This window comes from Aythya ferina (assembly GCF_964211825.1).
Source record: "Aythya ferina genome assembly, chromosome: 1".
Classification (NCBI taxonomy): domain Eukaryota; kingdom Metazoa; phylum Chordata; class Aves; order Anseriformes; family Anatidae; genus Aythya; species Aythya ferina.
The window spans coordinates 68518754-68543719 of record NC_140296.1 but is presented as its reverse complement, the minus strand read 5'-3'; the positions used below and the strand labels follow the sequence as shown (position 1 = coordinate 68543719).

The 24966-nt window shown below is 40.3% G+C and overlaps 3 protein-coding genes across 5 annotated transcripts in view; 1 reads left to right on the top strand and 2 right to left on the bottom strand.

Moving 5' to 3' along the window:
• Positions 1 to 4211: 4211 nt before the first annotated feature.
• COA5 (cytochrome c oxidase assembly factor 5) lies at positions 4212 to 7574 on the bottom strand. The gene is made up of 3 exons (XM_084519705.1): positions 7274 to 7574; positions 7083 to 7166; positions 4212 to 4930 (listed from the first exon to the last, which is right to left on the bottom strand). The coding sequence occupies exons 1-3, from the start codon at positions 7373 to 7375 to the stop codon at positions 4889 to 4891; spliced, it is 228 nt and encodes a 75-aa protein (XP_084375831.1). The 5' UTR covers positions 7376 to 7574; the 3' UTR covers positions 4212 to 4888.
• On the top strand, positions 7513 to 12490 carry UNC50 (unc-50 inner nuclear membrane RNA binding protein). Its single transcript, XM_084519695.1, has 6 exons — positions 7513 to 7648; positions 7875 to 8190; positions 9063 to 9183; positions 11332 to 11471; positions 11549 to 11650; positions 12181 to 12490. Exons 2-6 carry the CDS (start codon positions 7911 to 7913, stop codon positions 12315 to 12317), a joined length of 780 nt encoding a protein of 259 aa, XP_084375821.1. The 5' UTR covers positions 7513 to 7648; positions 7875 to 7910; the 3' UTR covers positions 12318 to 12490.
• Positions 12396 to 24966, bottom strand: part of MGAT4A (alpha-1,3-mannosyl-glycoprotein 4-beta-N-acetylglucosaminyltransferase A) — a 73953-nt gene continuing 61382 nt past the window's right edge. For all 3 annotated transcript variants that reach the window (XM_084519658.1, XM_084519660.1, XM_084519659.1), the window contains exons 13-16: positions 21403 to 21481; positions 19155 to 19221; positions 18285 to 18397; positions 12396 to 18114 (exon numbers count right to left, since the gene is read on the bottom strand). In XM_084519658.1, coding sequence (XP_084375784.1) covers positions 18088 to 18114; positions 18285 to 18397; positions 19155 to 19221; positions 21403 to 21481 — 286 coding nt within the window. In that variant the 3' untranslated portion in view covers positions 12396 to 18087. The remainder of the gene's footprint in view (positions 18115 to 18284; positions 18398 to 19154; positions 19222 to 21402; positions 21482 to 24966) is intronic.

Sequence of the window (24966 nt, the reverse complement as noted above, 5' to 3'; positions counted from 1 at the left end):
ATGGTATTTTTATTTAGTTTTAAACACATTGTCAGAAAAATAATATATTCCTCATCCTTCATGATAATGAAGGACAACACAATTTTACATTAGCACAGTTATGATAAAACTTATGAATTACAAACCAATTCCTAGACTCACTGTTTTCTCCCTATCTCCTTTTGCAGTGACAGTAGCAATACTGTAAAAATCATTTCGGAGATCTTGTACCAAGTCACAGAGATTAACTTATTTCCTCTGCTACTGAAAATCTTTAAGAAATTATTCCCTTCCGTTTCACTGCAGCCCATGAGTACCTAGTTGCAAAAAAAAAAAAAAAAAAGTAAAAATATAGCACATGAAAGGTTTCATCATGGGAAAAAACATCTCAGCTTGATATAAAAATAAATTCAATGTTTATCTGTTAAATACATCAACATTTTAAATCTATCACCTGTTATTAACATCATTAAGCAGCTATTAAGCTTCTCCCTTCAATGTTTAAGGGCATTATTAATCAACCTGCTGTAAATACTGAAAAGAAAGCACAGTTCACTTCAAGAAGCTACCTTCTATGTTTACAGATTTTTTTCCGGATAGAGTCAACTAAGTAAGTCACCGTGGAGTGCACCACTTATAGAAATAATTGGTAAATAATTTTCTGAAGATAACTGCAGCAAAACCATGACAGAGACAGATAAAGCAAAAATTCAGCATGCACATTTGGATAAAGAAAGGAGAAAGGATCTTAAAGTTTCTGGTTACTGTTCTGTCAACTGTAGTTTATGATGGAAAACTCTGCCATGATCTTAGTTTTACACAATGGTCGATATATATACACATATACAATAAATATACGTAACCTAAGCAATCACATCAACTGCTAAGGCAGCAGAAGTACTTGCTGAAATTCATCACGTCAGCAAGGCTGCTGCACTTCTGGATTTCAGAGTTTTCTAACAAGAGGCTTAAACAACAGCTACCACTTAACACCTACATTCTGGGGCTAAATTTTTAGAAGATGACTTCAATAAGCGCCTTTCTTATGAGCATGAGGTGTCAGTCCTGTTTGTGGTGGGTTTCCACTCAAGTAAGATTTTTAAAAAGTCTACAATGGAAAAATAAATTAAGAAGTACCTTACAAAAGTTCAGGCTCCATCATCCAACCTGCTACTCCCCAGAAACTTAGAAGCGAAGAAAGGCTACATAACTTGTTTCTTGCATCAACCAGTAACTAAGGAAGCTTTCTGTAATACAAATACACGCGCTCAGGAAGTGGATGAGCTTTCAAGTAGTGATTATTTTTAAGACGCCATGTCCTTCCTCTTCAGAGGTGTTACTTAAATGTTACTCAGTGCATCCTTCCTAAATGCCAACCCCTTTCTTTCATGCCTCAGTACGTACAGGTGGGCCTTCATTAAACAGATTCTGCTTAAACAACATGCTTACCTCTTTATCCTAACCAGCAACAATTGTCTTAAAAATGTTGAAACCACAGTACGTGACTGCAACCTTTTTTTGAGATCATGTGTGAGTAGCTCTGCAGTATGTGCATACAGCTACGCAAATACAGAAGTGTTTGCAGGACTGGAGCAAGGAGAGAGCAGGCTCCCTGACAAAATGCAATGCAGTAACAACAGACACGTCCCAACATCGGCCGAGCCCCAGTCTGCAGCGTGGAGCTCAAAGCATCCAGCACCCCTGAACTGCACCACCACGTGAAACCAACGGGAGAAGTGAGAGCAGCAATGAAAGGCTTTGGCAAGCTGCATCCTGCACTTCCCTGATAGGAATTATTACCACTGAGTGTAGGACTGGCTATAAAACACCCAAGAGCCTTTGGGCACCGTTTTGACCTTTTGTTCTCAGCAGTCCCATTGCACAAGTTCCCAGACATTACATGGTCAATCTTGCAGAACCTTCCACGGGTTGGAAATCTGTATTTTTAAATAAAATAAAAAACCAACAGTGGAATAGCGTAACACACAAGACTTAATGTCAGATCGTTCAAAGGAAAACATTTTTCTGCAATAGAAGAAAGCTGCAATCATGTGCACAAGTTTGGAGCGTTTAGGGCTTTCCATTAATAAAACAAATTATTTTTAGAAGTCACAGAGGAAACACTAACAGCTTTCAAGTAGAACAGTGCTTAAACTCCCAAGGCAATTATATAATTACTCATTTTTTAGACAGAACATGATGTTACACAATATTGGAATTGAACAATGACAGTCTCTTGAGCACGTCAGTATTTAGATATGCAGTACACACATTTTTATGGTGGTCCAGATAACCTAGTGAACCATTAGGATATTTTGACACCAAAAAAATTATAACAGATCAACTCCTGTAAGACTTCTGTTAAATTCCTCATGAAATCCTGAAGCGTTCAGCACCAAATGCTAGATGGATTTTCAACCAAATGACTCAATGATCAAGCCAATGACTAAAAATAGCTTCAGCTAGTCACCTGCCTGAGCTTTCCTGTCTGCTCCTTCCCCAAAGGAGCTTCCGCAGCACCATGGGGTGAAGCTCAGTGGTTAGGGCTGAGAGAAAGGAACAGACCACATGAAGCATCGAGCCTGTAGTCCCCTGCGGTAAGGCAGCCAGTGGAAGACTCCTTGAGTACCAAACCACATCCCGTTCCTACTCTGTAGCATTCACTCTAAGTGACATTCAATTATCTGCCAACTAGATTCAAATTTTTACTCCCATTTAATTACCTTTTTCCGAAGGAGGCTTGTGAGTAATATTTTGAAATTAGAGCACTAATCATAGAAGCATTAAGGTTGGAAAAGCCCTCCAAGATCATCTGGCCCAACCACCTCCCTACCACCAATGTCACCCACTAACCCATGTCCCTAAGCACCACGTCCAACCTTTTCTGAAACACCCCCAGAAACGGTGATGCCACCACCTCCCTGGGCAAAGTTAAGATGTTTCAAACATATCACATCAATTTAGCAGTTTAGTATATATAAATAATACAGTACCTAGATTGTGGAAAACACAGGTTTGCAGCACTTCAACAAATGAACTAGTTTTCACTTGATCATCAGAAAATGAAACTGTGACATCAGTGTTGATGTGATTGCAAAAAATATGCAAATTCTACATATACAAGCAAAATAAACATACTTTGACTTATCACGGAGAAGTTGCTTAAGACAGAATTACATCATCAACATGCTCATTCACAGAAGTCATCAATTTTACCATTGATGAAATGCAACAGTAAGTGTTGCATCCATCTGCTCAGACTGGATGCAAATTAGCTACATGGTTACAAGTTTTAGCCAAGAAAATAAGTTACCATGGCTTTCTCCCTTCTCACTCTTTCCTCATCTTGCTTCTAATCAGCTTGTCTGAATGTATTTGAGTTTCTACAAGTTATATTATCCCTTATTTCTTAGAGGCTTCAAAAGGCAGGTAAGGAAGGAAAGAACGTAGGGAAGAAAACATGTTCTTCAGAAAGAAGTTCTTAAATAAAAGTTGCAAATATTGACTAGTCGTGGCTTTAGTGCTATTTAATGTTTGCTACCCCCATAAATCCTGCTTCCTTACCAAGGTGTGGCAAGAGACTAACGTGGATGTTACCTACATATTAAAGAACACTGCCATCCTGCAGACAGATCTGCCAGTCATCCTCGATCAACATAAAGGAAAAATCATTTTCCTCCATTCATTCACTTTTTCACTGCATCTGTTCCATAACTTATGGAGTTACATGATTTTTTTCTTGAGCAAAAGAAAAAAAATATATAAGGGAAGTGGGAGTTTAAGTTCTAATAGAAACCAGTTAAAATTTAACTGAACATGAATGGCAATTTGAACATTTTAGACCCATAAATGCAAACCAAAGAATTCAGAGAAGTGACAAAGAGAAAACAAGAAACATTCTCACAGTTTGTGGAACACAATTTCCAACAAACAATGAACTCCAAATCATCACCCATAGTTTGTGTATACGTTAGGATAAGTACCATACGCTTGCCTGAAAAAATAATGCAAATGAATGGTCCAGGGTCATCTCAGAGGAGCTTAAAAAACTGTTGTAAGTATTTCTAGAATACAGTGACAGTGTCTATGGTCTCCTTACCTGTTGGCCTGTCAGGAACTCCCTCCTCCCCCACCCAACAGTATGTAACTAGCCATATCTTGGCATTCAGCACTCAAGTTACTGAACAAAATAACGTTATCGTTCTGTTGGATCAATACAATGAGAAAACAGATTACCATAAGATGAATCAGACATCTTTTAATTTAGAGAAACCAGATTTTAATCTAGTTGTCCAATCTGACAACTAGACCATGCTAACGAACAGGTACACACCAACATTATATTAACAGGCATTTGTAGCACAAGGGAAAAGATGCCATCCTTGATCATGTGGCACTGCAAAATATCACCACTCCTACCTATTAGTGCAGGGTTATTGTGTAACAAACCTACTGGGAAGGAAGCAGCTTGCACACAGGTTTCACAACCTTGGTCAACACATCAACTCCAGAATCATCTCTGTGCTGAGGTATCCTATGGCATACCAGTCCCAAGTCTGTAATTCTGTTTTACAGTTGCAAATAATACCTTATCAGAGTTGGTATAACCGAAATTTAACTTCAAAACACAGCGATAACTTTTGCAGCTTACTCTGGATTTTGCATATTTTATTACAAGTGCATGACAGGTACCCATTTTGGCCAGAACTTGCAGCTTTATGCACGCCTTCTTTTTAACATTTAAATGCACATCCAGGTCAATCTGTCACAATTCTCAGCAGTAGATACTTTCCATGAAAATACTGCACTAAAGGACGCAGCAGATACAATCTTCTTACTTAAGCCTCTGTTTCAGTTAACGTGCTGATGAATCCTGATTTCCCACAGCTGGGTCTCTTCCACGAGGACGTCAGTACCCTTTCTTTCCTCTGAATCTCGCCCTGGCATCCAACTGAAAATTGAAGGCAATATATTAGGATCCCACTACATTCTACAAAAGAAATATTTCAGAGCACTTATCCTGATGTTACTAGTGAAAAAATAGCATAAAGTACAAAATAAGGCAGAAGTCCCTGAACAGAAAATAAGTGATATAACCAACAAGTCATATGGTTTTTCCAGTGTCCTGGTTTCAGTTAGAACAGAATTAATTTTCTTCCTAGTAGCTGGTGGAATGCTGCCAGCCGGGTTAAACCACGACATCCAGTTAAACAGATATTATACTACCTTAAATCTCATACAAAGTTAAAATGAAGTGGTAAGGACCCTGTGCATTCTGAAATAAACACTATAACACCACAAATAAAGAACAGCATTGGGGGCCGGCAAGGAACACATGAAAACAAAGGAGTGTAAATCTGCTTAGAGCTTTCTTTTTTTTTCTCCCCACAAACAACTGATGAGTGGAATGAGGAAAATTCAGGTTGGGTTTCAGTGAGAGTCACTGGAAATGTCAGTGAGGACAGGGATAACAAACACAGGAAGTGTCTGGGAAAAAAAAAAAAAAAATCAGTAAAAACTGAAATAAATTTTCAGCCTATTAAAACTTCAAGTTCATTCCTGGCAGTCATAAAAAACAACATTTAATAGATGGCAAGTCAGTAAAGCTAAAATATAATCTCTCACGCAACCCCTTCTGAAACTAAATTGCAAGTTCTTTCCCAGTAAAGCAGAAAAACATACTTTGATCTTGATAGAGTTCTTCTGAATTTAGATAGTCTTGAAGACTGCAGATATAGATTGCAATTGAGCCACATCCAGATATTAGATTAAGGCAGTATCTTATCTCCAATAACTGACCCTCTTTCAGAATTCAGAGCTGCAGCAAAATTAAAGAGCTAACCCGCAATGGGCTTGTCCAATAACCAAGCAACTTCTGTTTTAAACACCGTTGCTACTTTTATGTCTGAAGTGTACTAACGTTTACAGTTGCATTTATTTTCTACCTTTGTATAAAGTACTCTTTGGGCCTCACTGTTACATCAAGTAACAGCTTTGGCAAAGCAGTGTCACAACCATTTACAGAGTTAAGAGGACAGGAAAAACATCACTCTTCATCCTCAGAATTAGAGTAGTTAAATGGAAGCAGGTCAGAGCAAGGCCTCTTCCCACATGACTGGGACACTTCGCTAGAACATTTGTTTCACCAGGCTTGCTTAATGATCTACAGACAGAAACACAAACCCATCATCCAAAGACAAGTGTATTGCAGCTGCAGTATCAAATGGTAGATATTTGAAGTATCACATACGTAGCATATCTTTATGTCCATACAAATAACAATTTGTCACTATATGGATTAATGCATTTCGTACAGGATGGGATGTTTAGATTGATTTCCAGCTGTATATCCCCCACTAGGTATCACAAGTGGCTTAAAAAAAGGAGGGGGGGAGCTTTTATTACTAGTGTTTACAAAGTTTTGATACCACCTTTACCATGACTCAGCTATTTTAAATGCTACGGAAACATAAGCAAAGTGTTTCTGGATAAGGAACTCATACCAAAACCGGGAAAACATCATCTAATTACATTTTTACAACTGGTTTCTCACTACCTTTCTTGACAGCTCACTTAATAAAAAACAGGAACTCCTGCTCTTCTGAGTCCTCAAAAAAAAAAACAAAAAAAACCACCAGTGACTGCCTACCTTCAAATGCAGAAGCCTGCAGCAGTGGTGAAAGTCCCTTTCAGCAGGACATCCTTCTAACTACAGAATTCTCTACACACATTTTTTCCAGTGACCTCACAGAAAAAAAATATTAGCCTAAGTCAATATCTTAAGACTACATGATCCATAAATAGTGCTTAAATCAAAGCTTTACTGAAAGCAATACTGAGAATGTGCAACCCATTTACCTTAGCTGCCACATTTTAAGTCTGATTCAATGTAAATGTGCTTCTCTTCCAGCTTATTTGCTCTACAAGTGTGCTGTTCTCAATGAGAACCGTGGGCAATATTCAAAGTTTAAAGGAGATTTAGAGGCAAGAACTGCCCTGCTTAGTGACACCAGCTTTACTGAAGTGTTTTGTTTAAAAAATAATCAAGGAGAGGGACAGAAAGCAGCCCGGCTGCTAGCGGAAGAAGCCACACGGGCACTTACCATCGACCTTTTGCACGCAAAAAACGTGTTTTGCAAGCTTCTACAGTGTCCTTCCCTCAAGCATTGCTTGGGGCTTTTGTTCTCCTGTTGGGCGACAGAAAAAGGGGTTATTGCCTTTATCTTTCGCGGACCCCCCGCAGCTCGGGGAAGCTGTGGCTGAGGAGAAGGGCTGGGGTCGGTGCCCCCCTCACCTGCAGCACGCAGGGGCTCTCCAGCAGGCACTGCCTCAGGTCCTCCCGCACCCCCCCGCAGGCCCGCCCGTCCTCCTCCTTCTCCTCGTAGTACTTGGGCATGGCGGCTCGGAGCAGCCCCCTCAGCGCTCTCTCTGACCGCGACGCCCCTCACCACCGCCACCACCGCCATCGCCACCGCCCTGAGGCGGCCGCCGCCATCTTAGCGCTTCCCTCAGCGGGCGCGGCGCAGGCGCGGGGCGGCGGCGGCGGAGGAGGAGGAGGAGACTGCGGGTGAGGTGGGGGGCGCCGGGGGGACCCCGCTGCCGCTCCCCGAGGGGCTGAGGAGAGCCGGGGTCCCGCCGTCCCCGGTCGGCTCTGCCTTGCCGTGAGGGGGTGCGAGCCCTGGGGAGGGGTGCTGCGGCTGGGGGATGAGGGAGAAGGGGGGAAGAAGGGGGGAAAATGGGGAGCAGGGGGGGTGGGCGACGTGCTGGGGTGGGGAGGGGGTCGCGAAATGGCCGCCCCCGCGGAGGGGGGGTCGCGAAATGGCGGCCCCCGCGCTCGCCCCTTCCCCCCCGGGGCCTGCTTGAGGCGAGCTAAGCCGTGGTAATTCCCCCCCTAGGTGCAGGTGCGGGTGTGGGGACGGGTCCCGGTCGCCATGCTGCCCACCACCTCCTCCGGTGCCCGCAGCCAGGGCAACGGGGCGCTGAGCCCCCGCGACGCGGCCCGGCACACGGCCGGCGCCAAGCGCCACAAGTACCTGCGCAGGCTGCTGCACTTCAGGCAGATGGACTTCGAGTTCGCCCTCTGGCAGATGCTCTACCTCTTCACCTCGCCGCAGAGGGTCTACAGGAATTTCCACTACAGGAAGCAGACCAAGGACCAGTGGGCCAGGGACGACCCCGCTTTCCTGGTGCTGCTCAGCGTCTGGCTCTGCGGTGAGTGCGGGGGGGATCCGCCTTTATAGCCCCTTCTGGCCCCTGGGGAGGAAAGGCCAGTCAGTGTGGAGTATCTCCTAATCAGAGTAAAGTAAAAAAGGCCTTTCTGAAGCTAGAAAACCACCAGCATAGCTGTAGTTCTTCTGGACAAATCTATTTCAACTCGCCTCTTCCTGTATTCCAAACCAGCTGCTTCCCTGTAACCTCACAGACAATAACAAAAGCCACGTCACGTAGCAGGGCTTTGCTTAAAAAGTACTGAGCATCTGGTTTATCTGAACATTATACTGTTTTTGCAATATAGGCCTTAAGAGACGTTCTGTATATTGCAGAAGTACACTAAAGAATCATAGACTATCCCGAGTGGGAAGGGACCCATAAGGATCATCACGCCCAACTACACACAGTCTCTCACATGTAATTGTTAGACTGAATTGAAAACTCCCTAAGAAGTATTACCCTCTTCTATATAGCACATTGCTGTTACTTATATCAAAGCTGTTAACTCCAAAATCAAAATATGTATCACCAGATAAATGGTTTTAGTTAACAATGGGCTTTTACGAAACAAAGAATATTCTGCTGTAGCGTTGTGTGAATTTTTAAAATAGTTGGGAGGACAAGAGGGTTTGGTGTTAATTCGCACTTGGGCTTAATATTAGCATTCTTCAATTTGTAAAGGAGTTATAAACTAATTGTGATGCACCTAGTATTTGGTGGAAAAAAATGAGCTGTTGGGCTGAAGAAATCACAAGGTGAAAAAGAAAACTGGAGATTTCCTAACAGCATACTCAAAAAAGAATATTGATTTACAGTCTCATCCTTTCTTTTCTGCAGTTAACTTCAATAATCTTTTTTTTTTCTCTTTTCAGTGTCCACTGTAGGGTTTGGATTTGTGCTGGACATGGGGTTTTTTGAAACAATCAAGCTGCTTCTTTGGGTTGTATTCATAGACTGTGTAGGTGTTGGTCTCCTGATAGCAACTTTAATGTGGTAAGTATGAACGTCTGAAACTGAGTTCAGTATTGCTGTTGGGACACTGATAGTCTTCTGCTGTTTGCAAGACACTTGGTTCCCTCTTTGGGGCAAAATTATAAAGTAAATTGTAGTGTTGACTAAAGGCTTTGTGCTGTTGATAGAGTTATTTTAGAATTTGCTTTTTTTTATTAAAAAAAAAAAAAAGCATGGTTTTCTTTACTGTTTCCTGGAGAAGATGATTAATAATCAGTCTGTCTTATGATGAACATTTCATTCTGTGTTCTTTCTTCCTGAGCTGGTTGGCCTTCAGCAATAATTCCAGATCAGAAAGTTGGTGATCAAAAAAGAAGCTTCATTCCTTAATTTGGTTGAATAGCTTGGTTAAGCAACATAAACCTGAGGATAATTATGTTTAAGTAGGGTGGTATAAAATTGGTCTGTCCTTCTTGCTGAAGATTTTAGCTATTATTTCCACTATAAGCAATATCTCTCTTTAATATCTTTATTGATGATTTGGATGAGGGAATTGAGTGCACCCCCAGTGAGTTTGCAGATGACACCAAGCTGGGGGGAAGTGTCGATCTGCAGGAGGATAGGAGGGCCCTGCAGGGGGACCTGGACAGGTTGGGTTGATGGACAGAGGCCAGCGGGATGAGGTTCAACATAGCTCAGTGCTGGGTCCTGCACTTTGGCCACAACAGCCCCAGGCAGCGTTACAGGCTTGGGGCAGGGTGGCTGGAAAGCTGGGCAGAGGAAAAGGATCTGGGGGAGCTGGTTGATGTTCTCCTGAACATGAGCCAGCAGTGTGCCAAGGTGGCCAAGAGGGCCAACGGCATCCTGGCTGGTATCAGGAACAGTGCAGCCAGCAGGAGCAGGGAGGTGATCGTCCCCCTGTGCTCGGCTCTGGTGTGACCACACCTTGAGTGCTGTGCTCAGCTTTGGGCCCCTCGCTACAAGAAGGACATGGAGGCCCTGGAGCGAGTCCAGAGCAGGGCTATGAAGCTGGGGAAGGGCCTGGAGCACAAGGCCTGTGAGGAGCTGCTGAGGGAATGGGGGTGTTTGGTCTGGAGAAGAGGAGGCTTGGGGGGGACCTCATTGCTCTCTGCAGCTACCTGAGAGGAAGGGGTGGGGAGCTGGGGGTCGGCCTCTTCTCACAGGGAACCAGTGACAGGACCAGAGGGAATGGCCTCAAGTTGTGTCAGGGGAGATTCAGGCTGGCAATGAGGAGACATTTCTGCTCAGAAGGAGCAGTCAGGCACTGGGACGGGTTGCCCAGGGAGGTGGTGGAGTCACCGTCCCTGGGGGTGTTCAAGGAGAGGTTGGGCCTGGTGCTTGGGGACATGGTTTGGTGGGTGACAGTGGTGGCAGGGGGGTGGTTGGACCAGGTGATCTTGGAGGGCGTTTCCAACCTTAGTTGGAAAAGTCAGGAATCAGATACATATGAGAATGGCAGCTGACAGATGAAAGGCCCATCTCATCTTCTGTCCTGTCTGGGGCATTAGCCCATAAAGTGCCTGAGGAGGAGCATTCAGTGTAACACTTCCTGAAGTAGACTCCTAGAATCAGTAATACCTTTCTTCTCCTCCAGCAGTTTGTGTCTCAGGCTATGCTGTCCCAAACCAGAAATACTTCTGCATCTGCTGGGTTTCCTCTGTCCTTGAGTTAGCTTCCTACAGGCCTAAATACCAGTCACCTGGCTCCACTTTGGTTTAAGTCCTTTCTTCCTGTACAGACTCACCTTTTCTGCAAAAGCTTCCCGCGTTCCCAATGAATCTAAACCTCTTCTTGCCTTGCTTTACTCTGCATCCAGGGTCTGCCTCTTTCTGACCCCTCTTTTGGTACAAAGAGTATTTCAGGGAGATTTACCACAAAATCTGCAGTCTCAACTTCTTATTTCTGAGCACGTATTGATTTCTTGTTCCGCCTGTAAAAGAGATCACTTTTCTGATGCCTAGACCTTAAGCTGAAGAAAATGTAAAGTCTCGAGGTTTGTCCTGTAGTCTAAACCACCAGCAGTGCTCATTGTTGGGTGTCTTTCTCCCATATAACAGAACCCTCAGAGCACAGAGTTAGGATCACGTGTGGCTGACTCTCAGGCCAGTGTTTTGTCAGTCAACTCCAAAGCTCTGCGTTAACTGTGTTCTCAAATGTCTCTTCGTGTAGGTTCATTTCCAATAAGTACCTGGTAAAGCAGCAGAACAGAGACTATGACGTAGAGTGGGGATATGCCTTTGATGTTCACCTGAATGCCTTCTATCCACTTCTAGTCATTCTGCACTTCATCCAGCTGTTTTTCATCAATTGTAAGTAGACTTCTTGTGTCTTCTCTGCTCTAAAATCGTGCTCAACCGCAACAGCTGAGAGCAGTTGTTTCTTTCAGATGTCATCATATCTGACTCAGTCATTGGATATTTTGTGGGGAACACCTTGTGGCTGATTGCAATTGGCTACTACATCTATGTGACATTCCTGGGATACAGTGGTAAGTATCTGACTGAAAGGAAGAGCATCATGTTAGTCTATTTGAGTTGAGTCTGTTAATCTGTCAAGCAGAGGCTCAGCTGGGTGTTGAAGTTACTCTCCCTGGTAAAAGAAGTTTGACAAAAATGTACATTTTCAGGTGGGTAAGGAGCTGCAGGCTTTATGTTCATCACCATACCAGCCTGGTGTTCTTTTAGACCTGTAACAACTTAACTCGCTTTTCTTTTTCCTCTGGAAATCCACTTCAAAATGTTTGCACTGGATAAAAACTCTGTATCGAGTTGAAGTGTACAGTTTTAGGTAAAACAATTTCTTGGGACTTTACCTGTACTGCTTAAGTCAAGTACTTTTAAGTCAGTGGTGATAGTAGGACTGGAAGGATAGAGGTGAACAGCCTGTTCTTCTAAGAAATATGGCAGAGGGGTGGGCACCATTTTTTCTTGCTGTTTTTCCCCAAGGCCATTCTAGATGAAGCACCTTTTTTTGGAAGAGCACTACTTTACACACGCTTCGTTGTTGTTTCTTTTGCAGCATTACCATTTTTGAAGAACACAGCTATTCTTTTGTACCCTTTTGCACTTCTCATCATGCTCTACTTGATCTCCTTAGCATGTGGATGGAACTTCACCAAGATGCTTTGTTCCTTCTATAAATACAGAGTGAAATAAAACCAGGACTTCACCAATCTAACGTTTATTTTGGTTTTATCTTAGCTGTCTGGATGATAAAGAAAAACAGTTGAGAACTTATTGTAAATGGTTGTAAATTTCTCTTTATTGTAGATAATTGTGTAAAAAAAAGTTTGAAGTGTCATTTTTATTAAAATATTTACAACAGTAAACATGTTAGCAAGTTTGTTCAAATACTTTTGCCGTACATTCCTAAAAACAATTGTACACTGTAACTTAAATTTAACTGCAACAAGTCTATTTAGCGTAACTCTTACTGCAGCTATTTTACACATACTGGCAGAAGCTCTACGTTGCTAGGGTTTCAAATGACACCAAAGAGCAGTTTTACAGAAGAAGAATATTGGAATACCTTGCCTCGGGATTGCGTGAAAGTAGAACTCCTAATAGTGTTGCAGTGGTAAAGCAACAACTAGCTCTAGGTACAGAACCGTCCTTTCCTTTCGTGAAAGAACTTTAGATCACTTTTTATTTTCGTGATTACTTCAACTATACATGGACAATGCTGGCACACAGAAGAAACATTGATGAAAGGCACAATTAACATGACCCCATATCAGGTTTCCAAATATAGCAGCAAGTTTTTAAACCTAATCTAAAGAAGTCCACTGGGTATTATTACATCCACTGTTACGAGTGGCGTGTTAATGAGAAGGGAAGGAGAGTCCAAGTTAATTTGGCCACACAGGCTTATGGCAATGCCTACGGCTGTGAAGTCCACAAGGCAGGAGTATAAACTGACCGTCACAAACACCTTCCGGAAAATGAAGATGAAAGTTCTCCAAAGATTGTGTTCAATATGAAACATGAGTACTAGGATTCAGTTTCAAAAACAACGCGAGAGTAAACTGGATACAGTAAGACTTAATATTCCAGTACTAGAACTTGATCTCTAAGGAAAAGCCATGTTTACCTTAAAATACCAAATATGCTGGCAGTGCATCTTACAGTACTGTGTGTTTCAGCCACTGTTAAGGCTTGAAGAGAATCGTGTTCCCCTCCCAGCAGACACCGAGCGAAGTTCCCCTCTGCAGAAGGAGAGCACTGAACCGCGGATCCAGGGAAGGCTAAGGACTCCAGTCACCACCTCATCTGCCCTGGCTAAACGTACGAGCTCCTGTCCTGCAGGCAGCTTCGGCCTAAACTGTGCAGCGTTCCCTACCAGGAATCCTAGCACCAGCCATCACCCACTCAGGGACATTCAGCTCTGAACGTTTTCCATGTTTAGTGCCTTCCGGTGTGATACCATTGTAATCAATGGAGGATTTGGGGCCTTTAGAGATACTGGAGTTTGTCCCCTCGAAACAAGGCTTCATAGATCTCAAAATTAAGCTCCCTGAAGGGGTAGCTGCTCACTGTCTGCAGTAGGAATCAGCAAAACCCTTAGGAGAACACCAGGGTCAAAAAGCAACACTCAAAGAACAATTCATTATGGCTGGGGGGTGTTTTTAAATGAGTAATCAATGCTAGCCTGAAAACACCAGTTGCTTAAAAGTCTTTCAGCGTTATGCTGGTGATTGTAATGATATAAAACGTAGGGCTGTCTCCCATTACTACTACAGTTACTTGCCTTAGCTTTTCCATAACACATCCTTCCTGGTAGGAACAAATATAGAACTGAAGGCTGATTTATTTCAGAGGAGTAAGGATTGAAAAAACATGATTCTTTTTTAGAAAATTAATGTTTTGCCAAGTTGGAAGCAAACTACAAATTACTACAATATTTCATTTGCAGCATTTCCAACAAAAAACAAGCACTATTGAAATGATACATATTTGAAAAAAAAAAATATGAAAGAAAAACATTACAAATTCATATGGTTTTGCCAAAGACTAGTCATACTCCAGCCCATTCAAGGAATCACGTATCACATGGGCAAAGTATAAATCGCTTTGCTCGTAACTGACTCAAGATATTTAAAAATTTCTTTTAGAAGAGCTAGAAAAGCAGTGCTATAACAAGAGTCCAGTCTGTCATTGGTCTATGGGAAACATTTAATTTTTCTAAGCCATGTTTCCGTTAAGAAACAATAAATGTGCCTATAGGAATATTTTCTATCAATGCCAACAAATGGTTGAGACGTCTGCAAAAGCATGAAGCCTTACACAGAGTTTTAGAAATACTCTTCAGTTGTTTTGTTTTTAAAGTATTATCTTGGGATCACATCCTGCTCACAAAAGTTTCAACAAGTCTACCCACCAAACGAGCAAAGCAAGATTATACTGAGTCTTATATTTCCTTGGTTCAGAGCAGTCGTGATCAGCTCAGAAAAGCCAGTGCTGTAATCAGCTGCTCTGTTTATCATCTAATACATGAAGTTAAGAATAATTTGTCCAGAAAATGAAGTTTTCGGGTAATAATTTTGGCTTCTTTTCTGAGGCTTTAACAACATCAGAAGGAGCTAATAGCATAATGCAGTTTATTTTGAATCACTTTCTACTACTTGATTACTACTATAAGATCCACTGACCTACTGGGGATTTTTAAGACCATAACAAAAATAGTTTGAAGTTAACTAAATGTAGGAAAAAACTCCCCCAAAATCAGGTAATTGGTTTAAGGTGCTGAGAGGAACTCTTGTGGTAATAACGTAACGTGTGACATATGTAAGACAGACGAGCCCATTCGGAGCAGATCTGGTCACAGAGGACCCAAGCTAGTCACTGTTGAGGCAAACAGCTGAAGCTTTCTTATTTCAAGCATAATTCCAGGAAGGAGACTTGCACTTCATTAGACTGACGGGGATGAGAATTTGAAAGTTTGAAAACCCAAGATAGCTGTCTGTAGAGATAATTTCCAAGCAAATTTGCAGAACTTCCTGAAAACACCAAGCCTGATTTACCTGAATCTCCAGAACATGATTTGTATTAATGTGGCACAATTATTTCAATAGTACAGATGCTCAAGAACATTGCAAGTGTCAAAGGAGCCCTGAGTATTTCCAATTCCTTCTAGCACAATGCAATAAAAACGCAATAACCTTTATGAAAAGCAAACCGACCAACCAACTGTACTTTATCAAGCACTAGTTAATTTGTTGCTTCTGATACATTTCATCTTGGTGTTCTTGAGATCTAAATACAATGCTAACACCAGAGTTCTGCAATCAGTGTTGGAAGGGTTCAGTGTGATTAGGTGTATTTTCAATGATTCATCTTAACTACTACGAAACATCAGGAATGGTGGTGCTTTGAGAGTAAGCACACAGCATCCTTGATAAATGGTACCAGTAAACTTACAAACTCACAGAAAACGATGAAAGCCACTACCAACAGAACTACTTATTTTAAGAAACTGCAGTATCTAATGTACTTCTGCAATCTAAATTGTAGTAAATAGCTACAGCCTACCTCATCTGCATCATTCATTCACAGGCACAGCTGAGAAGAAAACAGAAATACTTCCTTAGACCTTTGCTAGCTTATCTGTGATAAAAAGCCACTGGTAATAATTTGATGGAATAGCATTGTACATACAACAAACCGGGCTGTGCATCATACCAGGCTAGATTTGGGTAGGATTCTGAGCCTATTACCTTACCTTCCTTACTTCAAGAATAAACTCTATGTATGAGGCCAGTGCTTAGCTTGTCCACAGTCTCTGTGGGCAAGGCAAGCTTTGCAGGTAAAATATTTTATTTATAGCATCCGATATAATCAGAAAAAAAGTAAACAAGGCCTGCTTAGTAGCTTCCTTATTTTTTCAACTTACACCAGTTAGTCTAAATAGAAGATCTTACTTCCGTGTACAAATCTAATCTGTGTTCTCAGATGACATAGCTAAAAGAAAATGACTACGGTCTGTAGAAGTAGTTAAGCTTTACAAACCTTACAAACTTGAATACTGCTGAACTGCCTAAAATACCATTAGCCAGGAAGGCAGAAGAAAACACAAGTTGACTCCATATCCCAGTGGTGATGGCTCTCAGCTTGCACTGATGAAGACTCAGGTTTAGGTTCCTAATCCTTGTTAATAGGTCATGAAAAAGAGACCAAACCCATTAGAACATTCCTGCTGGAGACACAAATTCAAGATCCCTGCCCTAGTTTAGGGACCCCGCAGCAGTTTTCCATGTCTGTGCCCTGGCCACAGAGCTGTTGGGGATAAGGGAGTTCCTCCGCCCCACAAGAACTGTGCCACCTTTCCAGACGTCAGCGCAAGGAGGCCGGTTCACAGCAGCTGAGAATCCCCAAGCCAGGACAGCAGCCCCCCTCCAGTGTCACTCAGGCACTTCATTCCTAGTGAAGAGGAGCTCCTGCCTCTTTCCTTCCCGACCATTTCTGACTGGGTAACTTAAATCTTCCCATGCCTGTGTCCTTTACACATTAGCACCTAAGCAGAACTCAAGAACAGTGGCAGCATTAGTACTGCAACAAATCCACTCTGGATTTAATCCGAACCATTTCATGTTCCTGACGGAGTTTCTGATTCAAGATCACTGTTGTTTCCCTTGAAACGAAAAGGCAGGGTACTAACTTGAGGCCAAATTCAGTTCTTAGTAAAATTAGTGCGAGTTATTACACTGATCGATAAAAAGAGTCAAACTGAAACCTTTTTCTTGAACAATGGAACAAAATAAAAGTAAACCAGAACTATTCACTGGCACGTATCTAAAATAAATACTGCAATAACTGCTTAAGAGGATACTGCTGTAGATCAAGTATACCTAATTACTACTAACTCTTTTTAAAGAGGTTAACCTCTGTCACTCCAAGGAAAGCTGGGGACTGATTTTTGTAGTACAGAAAATGAATTTGTCCAGGCTAGGAAATGTCTAAAAAGATTTTTTTTTTTCTTTTTCCTCTTCTTTTTTTTTTTTTTTTTTTTTTTTAAGAAAGAACAGTTAGGAATTGAAAAATCCTTCTAAAATGCAACGGATTAAATCTAAAATCACTGCAGATTTAGTACATAATATGAAATAAGACATTTCAACATGCTCTCCATGTGGCTACAAACTGTACATAGTGGAAATTCATAGCTCCAAAGAATAATGCTCTTCAGAACTCTGTTAATGCCACTGAACATAATTCAGATTCTGTGTACAAAACTACATAATTTAGAAACTTAATCTAGTTGTTTTTTTTTAAACATGGCAGTATATTTGAAATATGGTATTAATTTATGTTTGCATCTCCAAAGAAAAATGTAGAAAGATAACTTAAACTAGAGAATTCATAAAAAAAACTATATCAATTTAAAATTTTACTGCATAAAAATATGTACTTTTCAAATTATTTTAATAAATTAAATATCCCTAACATTTTTAATATATATCCCTGACAATCTATAAAAGAGGGTTCTTGTTATAGAAAATAAATGGAACTCCGAAAGTACCCCCTTCATAAAACATATTTAACAATAATTATATTTTTCTTCTTCTTCCAGGAATGTAACAATATGTACAACTTCTCTATATTACTATACTATCAAAATAGTACAGATTAAGTGTAGTAGGGTTCTGCAACCGTAAGATGGTGAAGTCACATTAAAGTGGAGGGCAACCTAGGCCTCGGATGAACAATATCAGTGTGGAGCATCAGTTTCTGGATGGATCAGACAAGAAGGGGTAAATACAATCTTCTCATCTACAGTAGATTTCACAAGAGGTAGAGTTCAAGTGAAAATGAAAGAAATTTGGGATAAGGTGCATGCTCAGTATTTTCAATTTATGACTTGTTAAGGATGTCAGATTTTACAGGAAAAGTTTTCAAGGATTCTTTCTTTTTCCTCTAGAGGAGAATTCGATGATCAGTTTGTAATCTTTTTAATATGGATCTGAAACAAAGAAATCAGAAAGAAAGTTATATTTTAAGGACACTGTGGTTCTCTTAGTAATCAGAGGTAAATGTTCTCAGTGCTAGCCAAAATTCTGAGTGTCAAACACACCGAAAGAATGAAATCTCACATTTGCCTTTTTATTTTTTAAAAAATATACCACCTCTCACCTCATTCAGAATCGCCCATACTGCTGAATTTTGTATTACTGAAAGCCGGAATGACGAAACAGGGTTTAGGCTGGGGTCAACTGTTCCTTCAGCTATACCGTTTTCAAATTTCCCTGCGAAAGAAGTGAAAGTATATCTTCCATTAACACCTGTTAACAAAGTACAGAATCTATGCCCAGAAAAATGCATCTACATGGGATACCATTCACGCCTAATGTACTCCCATTTAAAGAATCCTCCATTATATTAGGATGGATAAGAATCCAATTGAAAAGCCTAGTTAGAATTTAGACTTAAAGCATGCATATGATAAAAAAAGCTTGCTTTCATTGTAACAGGGATGCCCAACCTATGTCCAAGAATACTACCCATGAGTAAAATTTCTCCTCCTTGGCAACAAGTATCCTGCCACTTGCCCCAGCAGCTGCTTGGCCATGGAAACGCCAATCTCATCCCATGATGAGACAGCCGATCGTCTTCTTGGAGGGTTGGTTCAAGCCCAGACCCTGACAGCACACACTCGAGCACAACAGCTCACAGAGAGGCACTTGTGCAGTCACAGGACATAAGAGGTGATCTTAAGCAACCTGGAGATGCCTCTACACTAACTTAAGTGGATCTGCTCTGGCAGAAAAGTTGTGTGTAGCTGCAATCCAAATGAGAGTGGCGCTAGAGCATCAGTCTCAAAGAAGAAATATCGGAAGCAATAGTAAGGAAAGCCTACACAAGGTCACACACCCAAAATGAAGGATGAAAAAACTCATTTTTAGGTTTGTCTTGTTTTTAATTAAAGTGTCTCAATGTGTGCAAAAGTAACAAAATACGTCTTCCTACATGTATAACAGAAAAGCATTGCTGTCTGTGTCATACCTATCCTGAAGTAACCATCCTCTAGGCGTTTGTCTTTGGTTTCTTTGCTCAATACCAATTCTTCATTCTACGACAACAGAGCACAGATAAGATCATTTATTTTGACATACAACTTTGCCAGTGAAAGTCAAGTGTGTATCCAGCATCCACCCATTCTAAATAATTACGAACAAGCCTAGAATAGTTACTTATAGCCTCAGACAAACCAACACAGAAATGAAAAAGCAGCAGTGCTCCAGAACTGTATTTGGCTTCAAGGTAGAAAAAGGAAGTAGTTCAGGTGCCCCACTTAACTGATATGCTAATTGCCTCGTGAACAGAATACACAGCAGATACTGGCACACAGAGCAGAAGAAAAGCAAAGGCAAAACCTTGCCTTCTTTTCCTGTGTCTGAGCCAGATTTCTCTCATGACAAATGAAACTTGCAGCTCACGTTTTGATATAAGAATTTGGGCAAAATGAAAAGCCCTCAGACCAGCAAGGGAAGCATTTCAATTATCACCACCTTACTAAAAAGAGTGGATATCAATGAACTTCTTTAATAAGAACAGAAAAATGAAATTGTAGACCAGAGCTTCAAAAACAGCCTGGAAATTGCAAGCAGAATCACATGACCCAATACTAAAAGACCCCCATAAAAATTTCCTAGGAATCAATTAAAAATTCTTGACAGGCCCAGGAAATTAAATCCATCAGCTTTTTGTTGTTTCCTGCTTTGAAGGGTCGGTGCTGAAAAGCAGTTTGGTTTGGTTTTGCTCTGGTGGATTTTTATTTATTTACTGAGTGTGTTGCTTGACTTCCTTGACAAATCCAGTCTAGGAACACTTTTTTTTTAAGGATTCTTCCAGCCCCCAACCCGATTTCTGGTTATGGGGGATCAGAGTAGAAGTACACAAATGGGCTTCTGGCTCTACTCAAGTCCACGGTGGAGAAATCCTTCTCTCAAAACAGCACCTATTGTTCTGCAGCTGCTGTCTCTGTACTGGTAACACCAATGGCTTAGGAATTGGCCAGGTACATACTTTCTTGTTCACCTTTCCCAACATTGCATCAATAGCAAGGGAAATTTGGGAGCATTATGTGCTTAATGGATGTCCCCATTTGAGGGGCATCCAAAAGCCAGACATAACCATTCTGTGATATCTTGGGGCCAGATGAGGGAAGGGCTGCTGCTGGTTTTATGGCTGAATATATTTCCTTGAGGAAAGGTATATCAGTTATCAGGAAAAATCAGTTATCAGAGGAAAGGAACAGATTTAGAATCCAGACACTGAATTACCTATAAGGTATTGAGGTCTTGAGAAGCAAAATTGTTTAAATTATATAGTACAACATGATAGCCCAGGTATCATGTCATGTAACTACAATCAAACTTCTTCTGGGAGATGGAGCTGGTCAGAAATCTGTATTTTATTTTTTTTTTCTCACTTCCAGGACAGTGGACTACAAGAATAGTGAAAAGAACCTCCATGATCATTTGTGTTTGGTTGGTTGTTTTTTGTATAGCACTTAAAGCACAAATCTTAAGATACCCACATGAGGTGTATGGGAGAAGACAAATACTTGCTGTTTTAAGACTAAATAAAATAAACCTATTTGAAGTAATGTCTTAATCTTCACACACAGTTTTTGTGATATAAATGTGCAGGTACAATATTCAGTTGAAGACAAAGAACCTGTATCATCTGCTTTCAAGCAAGAATATACTTTAGACAGTATAGTGCCCTCCTAAAATAAAATTCAGACTTAGTCTGAGAATCCAGATACTGAAGTACCTATAAGGTATTTGTGGTATGGTTTAGATGCATGTCAATTCCTGAACCAAGAGTTTTGTTTGTTTGTTTTGTTTTTAATAAGTCATAAAGGAGATTGAAATAGCTTTCCCTTTTTCCAAAATACATTGGAGATGGCAGACTGGTTGGTTATTTTTTGTTTTAAATAGTAACAGTGAATTGGAAGAAAATGAGTTTGTTCACCTCCAAATTACCAACAGCACATACAGCAGGCTATACTTTAAATGAACATCTGAATAGTTCCATTAGCTTTCTGTGAACAGATCCAATTTTAAAAAAAAAAAAAAAAAAAGTATGAGAGCATCAAAAGCCTACAGTTATAAAAGAAGCATTCATGCCTCCCTTACCCAGCTAAAAAGAAAAAAAAAAGAAAAAAAAAAAAGAAAAATCAATACAATTAGGAGATTTTGCTTTTATCCTATAATAGAGAAGAGACAAATCAATACATTCATACCTGAAAAGGCAGAACTTCCACTGTTGTGTTTAGAAGTATATCTCCTGGGTGCTCTGGATTGCCACTGTGAAACAAGTACCTGCAAATGAAAAGGAGAAACAGCTTGCATACATCAGTCAGACTTAGCTGTGCGTGTTAATAATTTAACCTTATATGTTAATAATCACTTTGTATGTTTTACAATGATGTTGCTTTTATACTGGACCTACATCAGCTGACGATAAGAAGTAACAGATGCTTCCCACCATGGGTCACCCCCGCCTTGTGCCAGCAGAATGAACTCTGCAGATCCGTTCAGAGCCAGGTCAGGGAACGTATCTTCAGCAACTCTTTTGCCAGGCTAGTTTTCCCCAAGAGCAGTTCACTGCTCTGGTTCGCTGCACACTCTCATTAATGGTTGTGCCAGGAACGCCCAGCCCATACACACAGCCTAACTTTATCTGGATACAAAATTATTTTCCAAAGACAGATTATTATTTTTACAAAATCATTTTTACAGGTATACACAGAGAAGGATTATTATTTTAAACCTGTACAAAGTTACCCTCACTCAGATGTGCATTTAATGAACTTTTTTTTGGTTTAATGGAGCAGAGTATGTCAAAAACTGTGTCAAAACCATCCCTACACATATCACCTGGTGAAGAGCAAGTCTTAGAAATCTAACTATCCCCTCTCCAATAGTTTTTGCAGTACTATGCACCTGTAGATAATGTTACAAAAGACAGGGTGTAATTTACATTTCTTTATATATAGCACAAACTTGATAGTATTTTTGATGTCAAATCCACATGCTATGCAAATAAGTAACAATCTTTTTTTACCACTAGGTGGTATCAATGCTTGAAAAATTATTCCTTGACATTTTTTTCTAGTAGACTGCAGAGGAGCTTATTCAGATTACTATCTGAAAACTACTTACATATCACACCTACTCAAATGCCACTTTTAACAAACCTATTTTCCTTTTAATGCATTTAAATGAATATGTAACAATCCATCAACACATTTCAAACCTTCCTTCAGATGGAAACTGGAGAAATAAACAGTAAGCACTATCTTCTACATTAAATCCATCACCAGCCAGGGACAAAATTAGTTCAGAAATTATCACTTGATTAAAATTACAAACATTAGCTCAATTTGCAATTTATTAAGATGTAATTGGAGATGTAAATTCCAGTTTATCTAGTATGTCTGAAACCAGGTAAGTACTTGTCATTAATCCGTTCTCCATAGCTACAAGTCAGAAAGTAGAAGAAAACAGAGCTCTCTGACCCTGAATTAGAAGGGTCTGTGATCCTAACATGACAGGAAATAATTTAAAAATACACAGACACTCGGAGGCATGTCTTCTATAAGTGTTCAGAAGAGGAGTAAAAATCACACGCTCAGATCTAAGAAAGTTACATTGATTCCTATTTCTAAATTCTTCTCACTAAAACACCGAAAATCCAAAGATTTATATTTTTAAATGCCAGAGATTGAACACTTGCATCTGAGAGGCAAACATCACACTCTCTTACCAAACCCCAGGGGCAGTACTCTTCTGTAGCGCTTTCTATTTCACAAATCTCATTTCTGAGAAGACACACCTAAAAAGCCACAAAAATTAAAAATAACCCTCCTCTGTGACCCTGCTCTCTCAACAGAAGATAATGCTTCGGGGGTGCTGTGGGGGCAGGTGGTGGTTTGGGTTGGTTTTGGTTTAAGAACAACACAGCCAGCTGTTTGTCCTACTGTGCTATCGACTTCTGAAATTAAAGGGGGAGGAGATTCTCCCCCTGCGCTCCCCGCAGATACTGTGCCATTAGGGCACCGAGCTCAAAAACTGGCACAAAGCTGAAACAATTTATGGAAGTAATAAAAACGGATTTGCAGATTTCCACGTAGTCAAAACCACTTTTCCAGTATGTTTGCCATATGCACATACACTTATAACATATGCATATGTTCCCCATCTTACTTAAGATTATGTTTAGAACAGAAGGGGCATTTTTAAATCTGAGCCTTGCCTGAACATTTGTCAGATAACACCTACTTAGACAGAAGTTACCCAGAAATTAAAAATAGAAGTATGAATGCACATACACAGCTCGTGTCTATAGTCAATCTTTTGCTCAGAAATAAAATTTATGAATTAGAAAATTTGCTTAGGAATAACATTTCATTTACAAACGAGTTGCTGTTCTACAGCTTCTGCAAGAAGCATCATTTAGCTGTTCTTTTATAAAACTTGCCTCCCCGACACACTGCAAAACCATAAAGATTTCAGGCTAATGAAATGTTTTTCTGGAGATTGAAAGACAGAAACTGAAAGCCACAGAAGTAGTTGTGCTTTTGGCTAAGTTATTCTGACATCTGTCCTGGGATTTGCAGGTGACAGCCTGTGTAAATACTAAAAACGTGGTGTTTTTTTTTTTTTTTTTTTAATCTGCTGGTTACCTGACATTTTTCCTGGGGTTGACTCAAAGACACCTTTTGTCTACCTGCTGTTTAAACCTAATGCCTTCTGAACTGTTCTTTCCAATTAAAATTCTGAAAGCCACTGACCTCTAAATATACTAATCCCAAAGAAATACATATTAACATAATAATAATAATAATAATAATAATAAGCCTTATAAAACATTACTTCACAGCTTGTTTTAATTACAAGACAAGGAGATGAGCAAATTTGGACATTCTTGATGGAAGTCATCAGCAAAAAGTAACTCTAATTCACAACTGCTAAGTGAAATACCAATGCACCTGAACTTCAGAGGACGTTTCTCCATTTTCAGTCTCTCTTTAAAGAGGCAAGGGTCAAATATAGTGACTAGCTACTGTACATATTCAAAAATAGCCACAACTTCCTATCTGCCAGAAGTTCCTAGATGTATGAACCAGCTCACGTACATTTTGTTCTTGACCTCAGTGTAATAAGAGGGTAAAAGAGGATGCTAAACATTAACATCTCATGTGGCACATAAAAACCTGCACAATAAAATTAAAAGAGCAACAACGGTTAAAGAACAAACACACACAAAAGGGAGCCAAGTTGCAAATAAGATTTCAGTTTCCATATTGAGTGATTTGAATAAGAAAGCTGCGGGTTTGACTTCTGCTTTGGAACTAGACTCACCTATACAGTCAAGTCAGCCACAGGAAAAAACTAAAAATAAAAATGAAAATAAAAATAAAACCACTCAGCTAAACCAGTGTTCATATACATCCTAACACAGAGGAATGGAAGGACAGAAGCATGATCATCATTAATACACTGACTAAAGACGTCATCAGCTTGCCAATGCTGTTAACTTTAGTTACCTTTAGTATTTGCTAAATAGCTAAACTTTTGCATCTTTCAGTACTAGTTCATCACTTGCACTTTTGACACAAAAACAAACAAACAAAAAAAAAACAAACAAAACCACAACAAGAACAAAGCAAGTACACATCTTTACCCTCCTCTTACTTCGCTAATGGAGGGGTTGTATCTTTCTTCTTTGCCCCCACATCAAAGCATATTTAGACTCAGAAAAACATTATTCTCTCAGTTACCTGATATGTTTCCTTTTAGGC